Source organism: Nuphar pumila, chromosome 13, assembly GCF_984573655.1.
Source record: "Nuphar pumila chromosome 13, dmNupPumi1.hap1.1, whole genome shotgun sequence".
Classification (NCBI taxonomy): Eukaryota; Viridiplantae; Streptophyta; class Magnoliopsida; order Nymphaeales; family Nymphaeaceae; genus Nuphar; species Nuphar pumila.
The window spans coordinates 86,124,977-86,142,826 of record NC_143261.1 but is presented as its reverse complement, the minus strand read 5'-3'; the positions used below and the strand labels follow the sequence as shown (position 1 = coordinate 86,142,826).

The 17,850-nt window shown below is 41.8% G+C and overlaps 1 protein-coding gene across 3 annotated transcripts; it reads left to right on the top strand.

Moving 5' to 3' along the window:
• Positions 1 to 261: 261 nt before the first annotated feature.
• On the top strand, positions 262 to 12,894 carry LOC149818981 (FT-interacting protein 3-like). Of its 3 annotated transcripts, none has more exons than XM_089986452.1 (3): positions 268 to 572; positions 1,003 to 1,158; positions 9,728 to 12,894. In XM_089986452.1, the coding sequence occupies exon 3, from the start codon at positions 9,771 to 9,773 to the stop codon at positions 12,756 to 12,758; it is 2,988 nt and encodes a 995-aa protein (XP_089842578.1). In that variant the 5' UTR covers positions 268 to 572; positions 1,003 to 1,158; positions 9,728 to 9,770; the 3' UTR covers positions 12,759 to 12,894. The 3 variants fall into 3 exon arrangements, with proteins under 3 accessions (XP_089842577.1, XP_089842578.1, XP_089842579.1); XM_089986453.1 differs by having other exon boundaries at positions 999 to 1,158; XM_089986451.1 differs by lacking the exon at positions 1,003 to 1,158 and having other exon boundaries at positions 262 to 572.
• The last annotated feature ends 4,956 nt before the right edge of the window (positions 12,895 to 17,850 follow it).

The following is a 17,850-nucleotide window of genomic DNA, read 5'->3' as shown; positions in this document are numbered from 1 at the left end:
TTCAAATCAGAAAGAATTTTAACGAAGCAAGGTTGGATCTGGATCCAAAATACATGGCATACACTGGATCACGTAAACAACACTCAAAACTACTTGGTACGTCGAGGCTCGATTCTATCTTCGTCATTTTAGAAAAAGATAAGGGCATTTTCGGCACAATGACCACCGACCACTGGTTGCAAACGCGGTAATCAGATTATTTGAAAGGGATACGATCGGGAAATTTAGTAGTTTAAATATTTTGTGCGTATTGCTTTTGTCCTCTACGGCTTGTCAACCGCGTCTCTCTCTCTCTCTCTCTCTCTCTCAGAGAGAAGGTGCAGATAAGGATTTACGGCTTACCTTCCATGGATGAATCCCGGAATTTGCTCGGATGATGTCTTCTCTCTCCAACGATTCACTTGATTCTGTTTTTCCTCCGCGGTTTCTCTTCTAACCAGAAGAAGGAAGATCGTTTTTGTGACGCTTTTCTTCTGACCAGAAGAAGAGGAGGAGAGTCTCTCCTACTTCGTTTCTCCTTCGGTGAAATCTGAGGAAGAAGCGCGAATCGTGAAGGAATCGCTCTTAAAAAGGTAATGTTTTTGCACATCTATAGCTCCCTGCTTCGATCGCCTCCTTCTTCCCCTCCCTCTTCTTTTTCTGCTTCTTCGATTTTTGTTTTGGTATGAAAGTCTAAAGAAACGAGAATCGTGATCGAAATCACGATTAAACGGGTGAAATTTTCTGAAAACTTAGTTTTTTTCTGTTTTCCGTGTGATTTCTAGATGATAGATGAAATTCGATTGGCGGTCCAAATCATTCTTATAGAAATAAACGATTTCTTGTTTGATTAGAGTTCGTAGATGTTTTGGAAGAGGAATCTTCAATTCTGTAGGAACTCTTCATGTCATAATTTTTTGTTTGATTAGAGTTTATAGGTGTTTTAGTAGTAGAGCCTTCAATTTCATAGGAACTCTGCATCTCACTTGTTTCTTGTTCACTTCTGTTTATTTATTTAGCCAGAGGCGAATTCAGGCTTGCTCCATAGCTCCTCGTGTGACCGAAAGAAATCGCTTTAATTTCAAGGGTTTTTTTCTTTCTCTTTCTCCTTTTTTCCCATTCCTTTCTCAGAAACTGAAGAACAAACGCTGCTGACTATCTAAATCGCTATTCAGAGAGGTAAGTCTACGCTTTTCTATGATTTGGTCTTCAATTAAATTGCTGTTCCTCAGTTTCCCTCCTCGGCTCAAAAAGTTTTCTCTCGCCTATGGTTTCTCCTTCCCTTAGAGAGAGACTCTTGAATTTTGGTAAACTGGTTCATGTTTCTCCCTTTTTGCCATTTTTCTTCATTTTCTGAAGGAAAACCGAGACACAATCGAAGTCTCCATTCGAGAACAAACACACAGAGTAGAGTTTTTTTCATCCCTTTCCAAACAGAGTCGTCAATATCAAAGTGCTCCCTCTTAGAACCTTTTTTTTCGATTTTTGCTCTTCTCCCTCTTATGGAAATCTGAAGAAGGAAAGACGCAAGCGATCTTATCTCCATTAAGGAGGTGAATCTTTTGTTGCATACGGTTTACTTTTCCCTTGCCGCAATTTTCTTCTTGAAGTTGTTGATTGGTAGATCAGCTGTTATCCCCTGCTAATTTCTCGCGGTTTTTTCCTTTCGATTGACATTTGATGCATTCTCAATCCTTAGCTTATACTCTCCAGTTGATCTGACGTGCATTTACTCTGTTTTAATAATTTAATTTTTAAAGCCATTCTTAGTAGAACTTCAGGTGGCTATTAAAAAAAAAGTCCTTAATTTATTTTCCACAATTATGTTTTCTGGTAGTTCTTTTATAGTGTGTTCCTTCGCCTTTTTTTATGATCCCTGTGATGGAATTTCACTTCCTTTCAAGATTTCATTTGACTTTTGAATCTGGGGAGGTTTATTTATTTTCTATAACTTTCTTACTGCTTGAGATCCCGAAAGGCCGAAGCCTTTTGGAGATTTGAGTCGAAAGCTGAGGCATCGGATTCCTTTTGCCTTTTTCACATAAATTCCTCTTTTGCCCCTAAGAGGTGTGTGCTTCACGGTTGCACCCCTCCCCTTGTACGTCACAGGTTAGTTAAAACTTGTAGCTGACTCCAATTTGCATAAGTTGGTGCACCTAAACACCCCGTAATAGTGTGCATCTATTTGTTTTATTTTGGATACTATTTGTTGGCATTTGAAGGTATGCAAAATGGGGGTTCAACCTTCGTATTGTGAAAATATCATAATGATTTTATGACATTATTTTCAATAACAGATAAAATCCCAAAAGATGCGATGTCTCTTGTTTTAAAGCGTCAAATTCTGGTTGTGATGCTACAACTTTTTAGTATCTATATTTTTTGTATTTTTATAACGTTATATGTTTTCCTTTACTTTTTTTTATATGATGATATTTTCTAGAGATTTTATATAAACAAATTCTTTACATTTATGGAGAGTTTTTTCTCTTCGACGAGAAAAAATCTATACAGAGATTTGTGACATTGATAACAACACCGCCCGTCCCACAGTATTATACTGTACACAGTGTAAAGGTCCTATCTAAGGACACCTAGCGACCATGAAACATATGGGCGTCATGATGAGCGCGGAATCAATATCTTTGCGTTCAAGCTCGTTGTAGAAAACGATCTGATGAAGAAAGTCCTTTTTGGTATTGGTACTGCAATAGCCTGTTGCTACCTATGAGGTAGCAGTTTTCTTCTCCAAATCTTCTATATCTCTTCGCTAATTTCCAGAACAGGATTGACTGAACTAGCGGCATCACAGTAACGATAGCTTAGTAGTTGCGGTATGTACCCTGCAACGCTATCACCGCCACAGTCAATGTCATCATCTTTATGAATATGATTATGCCCTAAACTATGGTTGACTGTGCAACAGTTTGCCCTGGAGTTTAGTTGAATTGGCTACATGGAGCAACTGGCCTACTGTTGGTCCTACCCTCGACTTCATGGTTCTATCGAGAAGTTAATTTTATTATTTCTCTGAACGGTTTCACCTGAAACTCCAAACGCTTGTTGACCGTAGAGTCAACGTGCTACTGGGACCACCGAGCCAGGTTCATCTCTGTCTTCCGAGTACTCGATCACCATACTTTAGCGCAGACCAGCTTGGCTCAAGTAACTTGGTGAATATTGTCAAGTCGGCTCATGTTTCATGAAAGTTGGCCGGACTCGGGGTTCCACAGGGTTTCTCTATAGGTCAAGTGTCACTTTGATGGTTGAGTAACAGGTATACCAAAGTGCAGAATATGATTTTTTAACAGATTAAACGTCTCGTCGGTGGATGAACAGACCAGTGTGGAATGTAGGGAAGGGAAATTTTTTCAAAAAGGAAAATGTCGGGAAGGAGATTTTCTTTCCACAGAAAAACAAAATGTAGGGAAAGAAAATGACATTTTTACTGAAGAGACCCTATCCAAACCCCACCACCCACCCTCCCCGCCACAGTGGCGGGGCATTTTCCAATGAAAATGACAAAAGTGGTTTTTGTCGTGCATTTTTTGTTTGGTGGGAATGGTGATAACAGTTGAAAGTGACCTAATGAAAAATTTCCAAGGATGATCATTAGGCTTGATGTGTCGGTTTGGTTAGACGAATCAAGAGTCTAGAGACTCTAAACACGATTAGCATTTCTATTTCCCCTCTCCCATCGCCGTCCAAGGTGTTGGCAATCGCAAATTTCCCTCAATTCCTATTTCTCCAAATCTGAGCTCTTCTTTTACTCTTTATGGCCCTCGCTTATAACAGCCAATTGACAATTGGCCCCCAACACCATTCTTAAGGCTAATTCCCTGACAGGAACTCCTGGTTATTACTAAACCCTAAGGCTGCCTTCAGAACTTGAGAATTGGGTGAATGTCTATCCCTATCCACGTTTGATTGAGAAGCTCTCTCCTTGGATACAGCCATGTGAAAGAATAAGGTAAAAAAGCAACCCAATCAACCCATCACTTAATTCTCAGGAAATAAGTGAGGCTTGGGAAGGCCAAGTATTCCTTCCCATGTTTGTGAATGCCTCCTCACCATGTAGCAGGGAAAACCATGAATTGTGTGAAATGCTAATTGCCTTTCTATTCTTTCAAATGTCCTCTTCCCGAACACAGCCTCTGAGTGCTTTGGTCCCTCTCGTTATTTTTTAGGGCTTTTTTTTTGTGCCCTTTTGTCTTTAGGGTTGGCGGCGAGAGGATATTCTGGTCTTTTCAGTAAATGCCAATAGCCATAAATCTTTCATTATTTTTTATAAAAGCCTGTGGGCCCCCGGTTTTCCTTTGAAAGTGAGAGCGTCTTGATCATTTGGCCTGTAATTGATTGAATTGACTAAGGAAGCGGATCAGGTCATGCTGAACATGAGCGTTTTTGCTCATGCTGACATCGTGGCCATCCGATTTGCATTTTAAAAAGTTCAAAAGTCAACAAAACCACGTGGCATTCATCCAAAATGCAAACAGACGGCCACGATGTCAACATGAGCAAAAACGCTCATGTTCAGCATGACCTGATCCGCTTCCGAAAATGAGGTGATGAGACTCGTTCTCTTCTTCTTTTTCATTCTTATCTTTTCTATTTTGGATACGGATGTCGGGTCCTCGCCAGTAATGTTAAAGTAACGGTCAAAATATCTGCGATATTGTGAAATAGTTTTTCAGAACTATGAAAAGATCATAGAATTACGATGTTTTCAAAATATTTCCCCCTCTTGTTTAAATGTCACGATATTGATGCACTTTTTATTTTTAATAATTTATTGTTTTTATGTATTTATATTTGTTTAAAATTTATAAAATCTTATAATAAAAACATTATTTTTTTGTGTACTATGATTTTCTTTCTGAAAAATATCCCCATAATGAGATTTGTGACATTGGTTAAAAGGTGGAATGTGAGACCACCACCACCAAACGATAAAGACAAATCAACTTTGTCCACTTAGTTTACGTGGACCTCGCCATGTCCTTGTGCATGCAGCGGATCCAGAGAGGGAAAAAAAATTCTGATCCAAACCAACAAATATCCAATATCATTTTCCTCTCTTTTTCTTTTGCTGTCCTTTTCCCTTCTAGTCTTCTTTGGTTTTTCATGAATGATTGAATCCACATGGTTCACCTGCATTGCCACAAGATCTTGAATGTTGGCAATCTTGAGTCCTTGACCCATTAAAACTTTTGTCTCGTATTTAGATTTACTATCTATCATAAATTATCGTTCACTTAGGAAGGCCATATCGCAAGGAGAAGAGTCGGTTATTGTTGATATTTTATACCATTTTCTTATCGTGAACTTCTTTCATTCTAATATAATTTGTTTTAAGCAACTGTTGTAACCATTTGATATTTTTTTTATCTCCATCATATTTTGAGGTATCCTTGTGAATGAGCTGCACTCAAGATTATTGTTACTCTGTAATTATGTATATATATACACTATCATTGAATTAGAAAAAGTAAGCTTGTTACTGTCAACCTGTTTCTTCTTGGTTTCGGTTTTCACATGGTATCAGAACGTGAGAGACCTCTCTTTACTGTAATTTGTTAGTTTGTTTTTGTTGTGTGCATCAATCTGCACATTGTTGAGTGCATAAGTCTTACTACCGATGCATCTTGACCTCGCTTGGTATGCATATTGCTAGTTGCATCAATCTGCATTTGTCAGGCTTTCTGCAGCAACATATTGATTCTATTTTGGTGTTTCATGGGACCCTACTCAACCACCGTGTATTGAGTATTGTACGTCTGCCTATTGGACCAACTTTTCTTTCTATTTACTCCATTGAAGGTCACTGCTTTTTCTAACATTTAACCTCTTGAAGATCTAATGGCAGACGACGCAGTTACACAAGAAAGTTCAGGTTTCGTGACAACCACTGCAGAGCAGGGCAATGGTTATGACCCTTAGCATCAAAAATAAGTTGGGTTTCGTAGATGGTACAATTATTAAACCCAATTTTACTTCAAAGGATAATGCATTATGGACTAGATGTAATCATATGATGCTTTCATAGTTATTAAATTCTCTTACACGTGAACTTGCTAGTAGTGTCATATATGCTACTACAACAAAAGATGTGTGAGACAATCTTAAGGATCATTTTTTTCAAAGCATAGAGCCAAGAATCTATCAAATTCATTATGTCATCTCTAGGCTCCAGCAGGATTCTGAATATGTGACTGTTTATTTTACTAAACTAAAAGTGTTGTGAGATGAGTTAATGTCTTATTGCTCTGCACACTTGTGCACTTGTGGTGCGATGAAGGATCAAATTTCATAACAGCAGTGACAAAGAGTCATTCAATTCTTAATGTGACTGAATGCCTCTTATAATGCAGTCCACAAACAAATCTTTCTTATGGAGCTACTTTCCATTATTGTCAAGGCATATGCTCTTGTGCTAAAAGAAGAGAAACAAAGAGAAGCATGTTTGCAATCATCATCCAATACTGAACGTGTAGCGTTGGTGGTGAACCAACAACAAGAGAACTCTTCAATGCGTGGTAACAAGTTTCAAAACTCTAAGATCACGTGTTCTTATTGTCATAAGACAGGTCACACAAAGGATAAATGTTATCAGCTTCATGGCTTTTCGACTTCAAACAAAGGTGGATCAAGAAATCTCATTGCAAATGCTACTACTCAGTCACCTCTTGTGATTCAATCTGTTAAGACGTCAGATGGAGATCAAGTGACGGTTTCATCAAGTGGTGTTCCTTCTTTTACTATGGAGGAATATAACCATATTTTGGCTCTTGTCAAGCAGTCTTCGTCAGTCGTCAATTTCGTAGGTTTATCATCTACTCTTAACTCACCTTCTTCCACTCCTTGAGTCATTGATTCAGGAGCCACCCATCATATGGTCAAATCTTCTAGTTCTTTATCCAATATTAATTATGATTCTTGCTCTCTTCCTGTTAAACTGCCTACAAGAAATCATGCTTATGTGTCGCACATAGGCTTAGTTGAGAGTGGTCCTAATCTTACTATTGATAAAGTTTTATGTGTTCCATCTTTTCAGTTTAATCTTATTTCAGTTAGTCAACTGATTAAAAGATTGAATTGTTTAGTTAGTTTATTTCTTCAATCTTGTGTCATACAGGATCCTACCAATTGTTGAACATGAACTTCATGAACCGTCAGATTCAGTTGAGACCAATGAATATCAAAATTCTCAAACTGAACCTACTCCATAACCAAATCTTGAACCAACCAAAAATATCACTTACTCATCAGTTCAAACCGTAGAACCAACTCGAAGATCTACACGTCCAAGATAACCATCTGTTTTACTTAAAAACTTTTATTGTTTGGCTATTAATTCTTCATCCGAACCAACATTGAAGTTTAGGCAAGGTACCTTTGATCAATTCTCTTCTTCACAAAAAGTCTTTCTTGTTTCTATTTCAAGTGAGTTTGAACCAATTTTTTTTTCTAAAGCTATCTAAAATCCTCTTTGGCAAAAAACATGCAATCTGGACTTCAAGCATTAAAAGCGAATAACATTTGGACTGTCATGAAAATATCAAATGGTGTCAAACTTGTTGGAAACAAGTAGGTGTACAGAATTAAATATAAATCTGACGAATCAATAGAAAGGTATAAAGTCAGGTTTGTGGCAGAAGGCTATGCTCAATAGGGAGAATTGGATTACCATGAGACATTTGCCCCTATAGCAAAACTTACCACTGTCTGTTGCTTATTGTTCATTGTTGCAGTTAGAAATTGGACACTCCATCAAATGGATGTCCATACTTTATTTTTACATGGAGAATTGCATGGAGATGTATATATGACTTTACCTCAAGGATATCACAAATAGGGAGAGCATCTTGTATATAAATTAAATAAGTCACTCTATAGGCTTAAGCAAGGTCCAAGAAATTGGTTTAAAATTTTTTCAATAGCCCTACTTAAATTTGGTTTTGTTTAGTCAAAGTCGGACTACTCCCTATTTACATATCAAAAGAAATGACACTTTGTTGCTCTCTTGGTGTATGTTGATGATTTAATATTGGTTGGCGACAATGATAAAAAAATTGATCATATAAAATTCTATCTTCACCAACCGTTCCATATGAAGGACTTGGGAAAATTAAAGTTCTTGAAATTGAAGTTGCCTGATTCAAAGAAGGAATATGCTTGTCTCAAAGAAAGTACACACTTAGAAATTATTGATGAAACAAGGATATCTACAGCCAAGCCTAGTGATTTTTCCATGGAACAACGACTTCAGCTAAGTGCTCATGGTGACAAACCTCTTGATCCATCCAAATATCGGCATCTAGTTGAAATTAAGGTTAATCTACCTAATTATAACAAGATCGATATTACTTTCTTTGTTCATGTTCTCAGTCGATTTTTGCATGCATCTCAGCGTACTCATGTGGATACAACCCTAAGAGTTGTAAAGTACTTAAAGAAAAATTTGGGGCAAAGAATTTTTTTGTCAACCTCATCTCCTTTGTGTCTACGGGCTTATTGTGATGTCGACTGGGCAGCCTGCCCAAACATAAGATTATGATCTGTATTAGGTTATTGTGTTTTTCTAGGAACCAATCTTGTTTCTTGAAAAACCAAAAAGCAATCCATAGTGTCATGTTCATCAGCTGAGGCAGAGAGCCATGGCTAATGTAGTCTGTGAACTTACATGGCTCATATTTTTGTTGACAGATTTACAAGTTTCTCATTCTATGCTGCCAGACTTGTTTTGTGACAACCAAGCTGCGTTGAACATTGCGGCTAACTCAGTTTATCATGAGCGTACAAAATAGATTGATCTGGATTGTACAGTTCATGTTGAAACAAATTCTCAATTGGCTGATTTGTTTACCAAGTGTCTTGATATGGATTGATTTCTAAGTTTATTATGCAACAGGGGCATTCATGATCTATATGCACCTGAGAGGGAGTATTAAGATTTACTATTTATTCTAAATTATCGTCCATTTAAGAAGGCCATATCGCAAGGAGAAGAGTTGGTTATTGTTGATATTTTATACCATTTATTTTATCATGAACTTTTTTTTTAATATAATTTGTTTTAAGCAACTTTGGTAATCATTTGATTTTTTTTTTATCTTGGTAAAATCTATCATTAAATTAGTAAAAGTAAGCCCGTTACTTTCAATTTGTTTCTTCTTGGCTTCGGTTTTCACACAAGAACCTTTGCCGCTTGGACACTAGTACCCATCTCTCAAAGAAAAAAGGTCAGGTACAATGATGTGCACATTTCAAATATACTGCATGAAAAAGATGGAGGGTGGTCAGGTGCAGCAGCACATCAAAATTGTGAAATGTGATTGCACCTGATCCAGCCTATCGATCAAAAGGGCGATAAATGAGAGAAGCGTCAGATTTTCCGTTGGTCTATTTCTTGGTATAGCCATCTGCTTCTCACAAGCCACTCGGCAGGATCACAGCGTGCCTCATGAAACGGTCCGATCTGCCAACTTTTGGGACCCCTGGTTCGATAACACGCCCCACCCGGGTTCGACTTGGAAAACAAGGAGGTCTGTCAAGTTCTGGTTGGAAGGGGATTCTGTTGGGTCAGACATGGACCCGCACTTGGTTAAGGTCAACTTGACCTAACCCGACGCAAGTTGTGGCCCAGCAGCCTTGTCTTTGATTTTTAAAATTTCTCTTTTTCATTTATCATAGGTTAACCTGTTCTTCTCTAAGACTCCGTTTTCTTTTCCTCTCCCTGCAATCGCAGAAACGTCATCAGTCATCACCGTCACCGATAAGCTGCAGCAGCCATGATAGGCAACTTGAAGCTCTTTGTTGAAGTGGTGGGGGCCACCAACTTGATGGCCAAGAACGGAGAGGGCACGTCGAGCGCCTTCGTCGAGCTCCACTTCGACGGCCAGCGGCATCGCACCACCGTCAAGGAGAAGGACCTCAACCCGCAGTGGAACGAGAGGTTCTCCTTCACCATCTCCGACCCGGCCACCCTCCCGGACCTCACCCTCGACGCTTACGTCTACCACGACGTCAAGCCCTCCCACTCCCACTCCCTCCTCGGCAAGGTCCGCCTCAGCTCCACCTCCTTCGTCTCCCAGCATGACGCCGTCACCCTCAGCTACCCGCTCGAGAAGCGCCACTTCCTCTCCCGCGTCAAAGGAGAGCTCAGCCTCCGGGTCTACCTCCTTGACAACCATCTCTTCCAGAACCTCCATCCCTCCAACCTGTTCGTCCCCGACCCCAACACCATGCCGGTGGTCGAGCCGGCCATCGAGAAACCCCGCAAAGGCAACCACCGAGACGCCCAGCAATTCTTCACCCTCCCGAACCAACACTCCTCCCAGGATCCCGCACCCAGGGTTGTGATCAACGCCGATGAGTCCAAACCCGCTCAGCCACCGGTGGTGCGCATATACAACAGCAGCGGCGGCGAAGGCGGCGTGCCATTCATTAACACAGGCCCCTCGTCTTCGGCCGAGTTCGCGCTCAAGGAGACGAGCCCGCTGCTCGGCGGCCAGGTCATCCGCGGCACCGAGAAGCTGAGCACCTACGACCTGGTGGAGGAGATGCGCTATCTCTTCGTGAGGGTGGTGAAGGCCCGGGAGCTCCCCTCCAAGGACATGACGGGGAGCTTAGACCCCTACGTGGAGGTGAAGCTCGGCAACTACAAGGGCACGACGCGACACTTCGAGAAGAACAACAAGCCCGAGTGGAACGAGGTTTTCGCGTTCGCGCGGGAGCGGGTGCAGTCGTCGGTGGTGGAGGTGGTGATCAACGACAAGGACATGGTCAAGGACGACTTCGTGGGGCGGGTGCTCCTCGATCTCAACGAGATCCCCGTGCGGGTTCCCCCTGACAGCCCGCTCGCCCCCGAGTGGTACCGCCTGGAGGCCAAGAGCGGGGACAAGCTGGACAAGGGTGAGCTGATGCTCGCAGTCTGGATCGGCACCCAAGCGGACGAGTCGTTCTCGGAAGCCTGGTACTCGGACGCCATCCCCAAGAAGGACGGGTTTCACGTCTCCCACATACGTTCCAAAGTGTACCACTCGCCCAGGCTGTGGTACCTACGCGTGGGCATCATCGAGGCCCAAGACCTCTACCTAAAGGACAAAAGCCGGTACCCCGAGGTCTACGTCAAGGCCCAGCTCGGGAACCAGATCATGAAGACCCGGTTCACCCAGAGCCGGAATCTCAGCCCCGTTTGGAACGAGGAGCACATGTTCGTCGTGGCCGAGCCGTTCGAGGACCACCTGGTTCTCACCATCGAGGATCGGGTCGGACCCAACAAGGACGAATCGATTGGGAAGTGCTCGATCCCGCTATCATCGATCGAGAAGCGTGCCGACGACAAGCTGATCCACCCCAAGTGGTACGAGCTGGAGCGGTCCGTCCTCATCGACACCGAGGCGCTGAAGAAGGACAAGTTCTCGACCCGGCTGCACGTCCGGATCTGGTTCGATGGCAGGTACCACGTCCTCGACGAATCAACGCACTACAGCAGCGACCTCCGGCCCTCGGCTAAGCAGCTCTGGAAGCCGTCGATCGGGGTGCTGGAGCTCGGCATCCTGAGCGCGCAGAACCTGCACCCGATGAAGACCCGAGATGGGAAGGGCTTGTCCGATACGTACTGTGTGGCGAAGTACGGACAGAAATGGGTCCGGACCCGGACCGTGATGGACGACCCTTGCCCAAGGTGGAACGAGCAGTACACGTGGGAGGTGTACGATCCGTGCACGGTGCTCATCGTGGGAGTGTTCGACAACGGGCACTTGAGCTCAAATGGTGACAAGAACGGGCACAAGGACCTGAGGGTGGGGAAGCTGCGGATACGGCTGTCTACGCTGGAGGCCGGGCGGGTGTACACGCATTCGTACCCTCTGCTGGTGCTGCAGCCGTCGGGGGTGAAGAAGATGGGGGAGCTGCACCTCGCCCTGCGCTTCTCCTGCACCTCCACGCTCAACATGATGTGCACGTACTCGAGGCCGCTGCTCCCCAAGATTCACTACGTGCGGCCGCTCCACATACACCAGGTCGACGCTCTGCGTCACCATGCGGTGAGCATTGTCGCGGCGAGGCTGGGCCGGGCGGAGCCCCCGCTGAGGAAGGAGGTGGTAGAGTACATGTCGGACGTCGACTCCCACATGTGGAGCATGAGGCGGAGCAAGGCCAACTTCTTCCGGCTGATGAACGTCTTCTCGGGGCTGTTCGCCGTGGGGAAGTGGTTTGGCGAGGTGTGCGCGTGGATGAACCCGGTGACGACGGTGCTGGTGCACCTGCTGTTCGTGATCCTGGTGTGCTTCCCGGAGCTGATATTCCCGACGGCGTTCCTCTACATGTTCCTGATCGGGCTATGGAACTACCGGTACCGGGCGAGGCACCCGCCGCACATGGACACGAGGCTATCGCACGCGGAGGCAGCGCACCCCGACGAGCTGGACGAGGAATTCGACTCGTTTCCGACGAGCCGAGGGGCGGAGCTGGTGAGGTTGAGGTACGACCGGCTGAGGAGCGTGGCGGGAAGGATACAGATGGTGGTGGGGGACGTGGCGACGCAGGGGGAGCGGCTACACTCGCTGCTCAGCTGGAGGGACCCGAGGGCGACGGCCATATTCCTTTTGTTCTGCTTCTGCGCAGCCATGGCGCTGTACGTGACACCGTTCCAGGTGGTGCTGGTGGGGCTGGGGTTCTACCAGATGAGGCACCCCAGGTTCAGGCACCGCCTTCCCTCCAGCCCCCTCAACTTCTTCCGTCGACTCGCGGCCAAGACGGACAGCTTGCTCTGACCCCCTGCATATATATATATATATATATTAGGCCCTTTCTTCGTTCTGCCTCATAGATTTTAAGTGTTTTATGATATATCTGAACCGTTAGATGTGTTTAGCATGCTAGATTTAGTGAGAGTCGACTCTTGAATCATGTCTTTTTGATGAAAAAATTTATTTTTATGAGCAAAAAAAAAATGAAAACTTCATAGCCATTGATTCTGGATCACCGAAAAAACTGTATTCAGGTCATATTCCTGCGATCCAAAGCTGGCTCTCTCATGCCTATAAGGATATCCTTCACGGATCATGCCAATTTACACCTAAGATATACAGCCATTTCTCCATTTTCCACAACAATTTTGTTGTTATAGTTCCCAGAAAATCGAAACTGCACATCATCTCCAACGATACACTTAATACTCCTACATTCTAGCTGAGCCTTCGCAAGCACTTTACCAAAGTCATTTCGAATCTCTCTAGAATCAAAGCCACTTATTCCACCTAGGGGTGTCAACGGGTCGTTTTGTCATAAATAAGGTCCTATTACAATCCGGGTTGGACCCGAAGGTTCCGATAAATATATGGAGCCAAGTATGGTTTGTGACATTTAATACCAAGCATGGGCCCGACCCAAGTTTCTACTAAGACACTTTTTCAATGTAAAAAGGATAAAAAATATTATTTTATCGGGTATGACCTGGCTCTGCTTATAATTCTTATAGGATTCTGGTATGATTTCTCTTATAGTGAGCCCGATTGAACCCAGGTCCCGCCACCAGTATCTCAAATCAGGTCTAGGTCTGATTCTACCTCGGTCCAAACCAAACCCAACCCGTTGACACCCCTACCTAGCTCTCTTGAATCATTCTCTCAAAAATAAAGAAAATGATTTGCTCCTGTCCGAGCAAATGTGCCGTAAAGAATTCTTAGAATAGGATTCACCACTAGCTTGTTGGTGTTGGCCTGCCATTTATACTGAAAAGGCGTTTGGATGAATCCACTGTTGGAGTAGAGTAACACGTTGTGTGGTAGTTAGCCACGTCCAGGACTCCTGGAAAAGGTGTCCCTTCCGATAAACACTAAAGATAACAGGAAAAAGTTATCTTGACTGTTCTCTAAGGCTATAAAATTTAGTGTCAATGATAAACTGGAATCAAGAAAAAGATTAAGCAAGAAATTACCTTTTTCTGAGTTTTTCACAAAAGAGGGAAAGAGATCCTACTCACCGATTGTTGAAGGTGCCTGCGCTAATTGGAGGGCTGCAGTCCGGCTGAAGAGTGAATCTTACCCTGCTTCTTCTACTCTGCGAAAGAGCATCGGCCACTGACGGACAGAAACGGCTTCTTCTGGTACACTTCCTTTGAACTTATTATGTGCAGAGAAACCCCCAACATTGGGTTATGAGTCCACAACCCATACTGCTGCGTGTTGCTGTATTTTTATGCCCCTCTGATGCTATGTTTTTTCGGTAGATTGGTCTTCGTCCGTTTGCACGGCATCGGCATCTCCCTCCTTCAAAAAAATGACCCTATTGGGTTCACAGAGGAAAATGTATCGTCGTGTCGGACGATACTCTACCGGTTTTGGGAATGCCCGGTGTTATGCCGGTTGTTTCTTGAAATGCCCAAATCAAAAGAACTTACCTATCGCCGACGAGATTTTTTCTCCTTTTGTAAAAGGGCTTTTTGACACCACCGTCGACTGAGGGTCATGGTGAAGGCAACCAGTCGATCTTCACTGCCAGTGAAGATCGACCGGCCAGGCGGGTCGTCAGCTCTCGGTCGTCGCCTATTCTGGTTTCCCAATCATGGCTAGATTGCAAAAGATTTCCACCGTTCTTCCAGGGGTTGACCAAAACAGGGTGAAGATTACCACCCCCCTTTTCTGTCTTCAATAGAAGTCACCGGCCTCTAGCCGCCAACAACCTCTTCCGACGATGTGGTTTCAAAAGGTGGTGGTGGTGGCAAATTTTTAGGAGGAAAGAGAAAAATTCAAAAATGGTTAAGGGTTTCTGAAATCCTAATTCGTAAAAAGAGGGTTTTAAAGTTTTGAGTCAGATCTATACTTAGATCTGGATCTGTCCCACCCGTACCAATCCATAAGGTTTCATTAGATCAGATCTATGTTTGGGTGAGGCATCTAGTATTTTCATAAACCCAGACCCATGTAGCTTAGAATTAGGATTGAATCCATAATTGGATCTGAATCTGACTTACCCGTATCGATCCATAAAGATTCTTTGGATCGGATCCGGTTCTCGGGTAAGAGACTCAAGACCCTTGCGACCCAGACCCGTCTTAGTTTTGGATTCGGGTCAGGTTTGTGAAACCTGATCTGGGTTCTGGATCCATACCCGATCCACTATGTTCTTTTGGATCAGGTTACTGTTAGGATCTGAATTAGTCAACCCGTACCAACCCATAACGATTACTGGGTTGGATCCGGGTATGGAGTTGTGGGTCTCAGAACCCGAATTTGAATGCCTCTGAGTCTCTGGATCGGGTTCGGGTAAGCTGGATTTGGTTCTGATTGTGATAGATTCAAAATTTAGTTAAAACTGGATTATATGGTTCTGGATCTGACAACATGACAAAATCAGATCCACTGCATTGTAATAATGCCAGAGAACTGGTTCAGTCGGTTCGGATTAGTCTTAAACTGATTCGGTCTCTCTAGAACTGATTCTCAGTCATCTGAGACCAGTTCAATGTTACAACGACCGGTTCAAACTGTTACAGACCTGGTTCAGTGATTTTTGAACCGATTCAAAGGTTTATTATAACTGGTTCATACAATTTTAAGACCGGTTCGAGGGTTTTAATGATGGATTCATGCGGTTTTAAGACCAATTCAAGGCTCTTTTTCGTCGGTTCATTATGTTTTTTCATTTGGATACTTATCTTTCTTCGTTTTATGGGCGTAAACATCAAGTTGCAGCACGTTAAATATCATATTTTGTCAAGTTCATGCATTTTATTTGTAATTATACATGCATAAATGAATGTATAATATTCACATCAAGGATAGTTAGATAACTTAGTAAATTCATATTACCAAAGTGACTGAATACATGTATGTTGTCAATTTTGTTTTATCATATAGGTTTAGCCAATATTAATGTTGTACTTAAATTCATGAAATGATAAACAACTCAAAGAAAGTTTTATCGTGTTTGAAATTTTAAATATGATAAAATAAAGCAAGTGTATTGAGATACATCATGTGTTGATGGTCTAGCTTCACATGAGTTTTAGTTTATGATCGGTAGGCGTAGTGATTACACGTGTCAGAACTCTTACCAAAGTAGGACTCTGATAACCCCCTATACTTGCCCGAAAATAAGCATATTTAGGGCCTTTTATTTATTGCTTTTTCCATTAGGTTTGTCGCGTATATGCTTTTTTTCGATACATGTCTTTTGTCATGCACTTTTTTGTTATGTGATTTTAGATTATTCGAATACTATTTATTTTCTTGGTGGATCTAATTTTAGTGATTGAAAAAAATATATCCTTTTTATATTAAGGTATATGGATTTAGATTTGACCTTAAGAATGGATGAGCATGCTGCCCTAACAGATCAAAACACTGCTAAACAAAAGAGTGCTTTTGAGAAGTGAGAGTGTTAGAATAGGCTTAGCCTATTGCTTCTGCAATCTAAAATGGCTAAGAATATCCGCAGTGTTATCCCGCAATGCAGGATAGCGAGAAAATTTTTGAGTGCTATTGAAGCACAAATTGTCAATTCGAATAAGGCCAAAGTCAATACGCTAATGTTGAAACTTATATCTATGAAATATTTTGGAGGAGATAATATTCGACAACACATTTTGAAAATGAGAAATATAGTGTCTCAGCTGAATGACATGAAGTTGACCATTTCTTACTCATTTCTAGTGTATTTGATTCTGGCGTCCTTACCTTCGGAGTATGAACCTTTCAAAATCTCTTACAACACACATAATGATAAATGGACATTCAATGAACTCATATCCAAGTGTGTTGAGGAAGAAGAGAGATTGAAATGAGAGAATGCAAAGTGCAGATATGGATTCTCATGGATCCAAGGTAGGACCAAAGAAAAAAGCATTTAAGAAAAATGCTATGAAAAAGTCAACAGAGAAAAAGTTATCTCAGAGCAAGCAACTCGATTCTACTCCCATAAAGTGTTTCTTTTGCAAGAAGGCAGATTGCATAAAGTACAAGAAATGGTTAGAATAAAAAGGTAATTTGTCATTTGTTTCTCATGAAGGTAATTTATTACATATTCTTAAAAATAGTTGGTGGATTGATTTTGATGCTACTATTTATATTGTCAATTGTTTGTAGTCGTTCCTAAACAGAAGGAAACCAACAATGTATGAAAAAAGCATCTATTCAGGAAACAAGATGTGTTCGCATGTGAAGGGTGTTGACACTTGCATGATCATTTTAGATATCGACATAGATTTGGATCTTCATGATGTCTTTTATGTTTCATCATACAGTAAAAAATTAATTTCAATTTCAAGTTTTAATAAATTTGGATATTGTTTTAAATTTGAAAACTCCAAGTTATTCATTTAGAGAAATTCAATTAAAATTGATTTTGCATTAGTTTATAATGGTTTGTACAAATTAAACATGGAGATTCAAACTCGAAAGTTTTTTACTTCTGAATACGTGTTGGTTGGCAATAAATGTAGCATGATTAATGATAAATCTTACATGTTTTGGCATCGAAGGTTGGGTCGTATCTCTGAAAATATAATAAATAGACTCGTAAATGAAGAAATTTTAAAATTCTTAAATTTTACTGACAATGATCTGTGTGTTAATTACATAAAGGTTAAGCAAACAAACACATATAAAGAGGGTGTCAAACATAGTAGTGAGATATTGAAAATAGTCCATACAGATGTATGTGGACCATTTACCCCCGTTACACAAGCGAAAGATATTTTGTCACCTTCATTGATGACTATTCTCAGTATATGCATCTCTATTTGATTTATGAAAAATCTGATATTTTTCAAATGTTTAAAGAATTTAAGAAAGAAGTAAAGAAAGAAACCGATAAAGTTATTAAAATAGTCAAGTCTGATAGAGGTGGTGAATATTATGGTAG

Coding starts and splice junctions, on each gene's coding strand:
- LOC149818981 (XM_089986451.1), top strand. CDS start 9,771: ATGATAGGCAACTTGAAGCTCTTTGTTGAAGTGGTGGGGGCCACCAAC.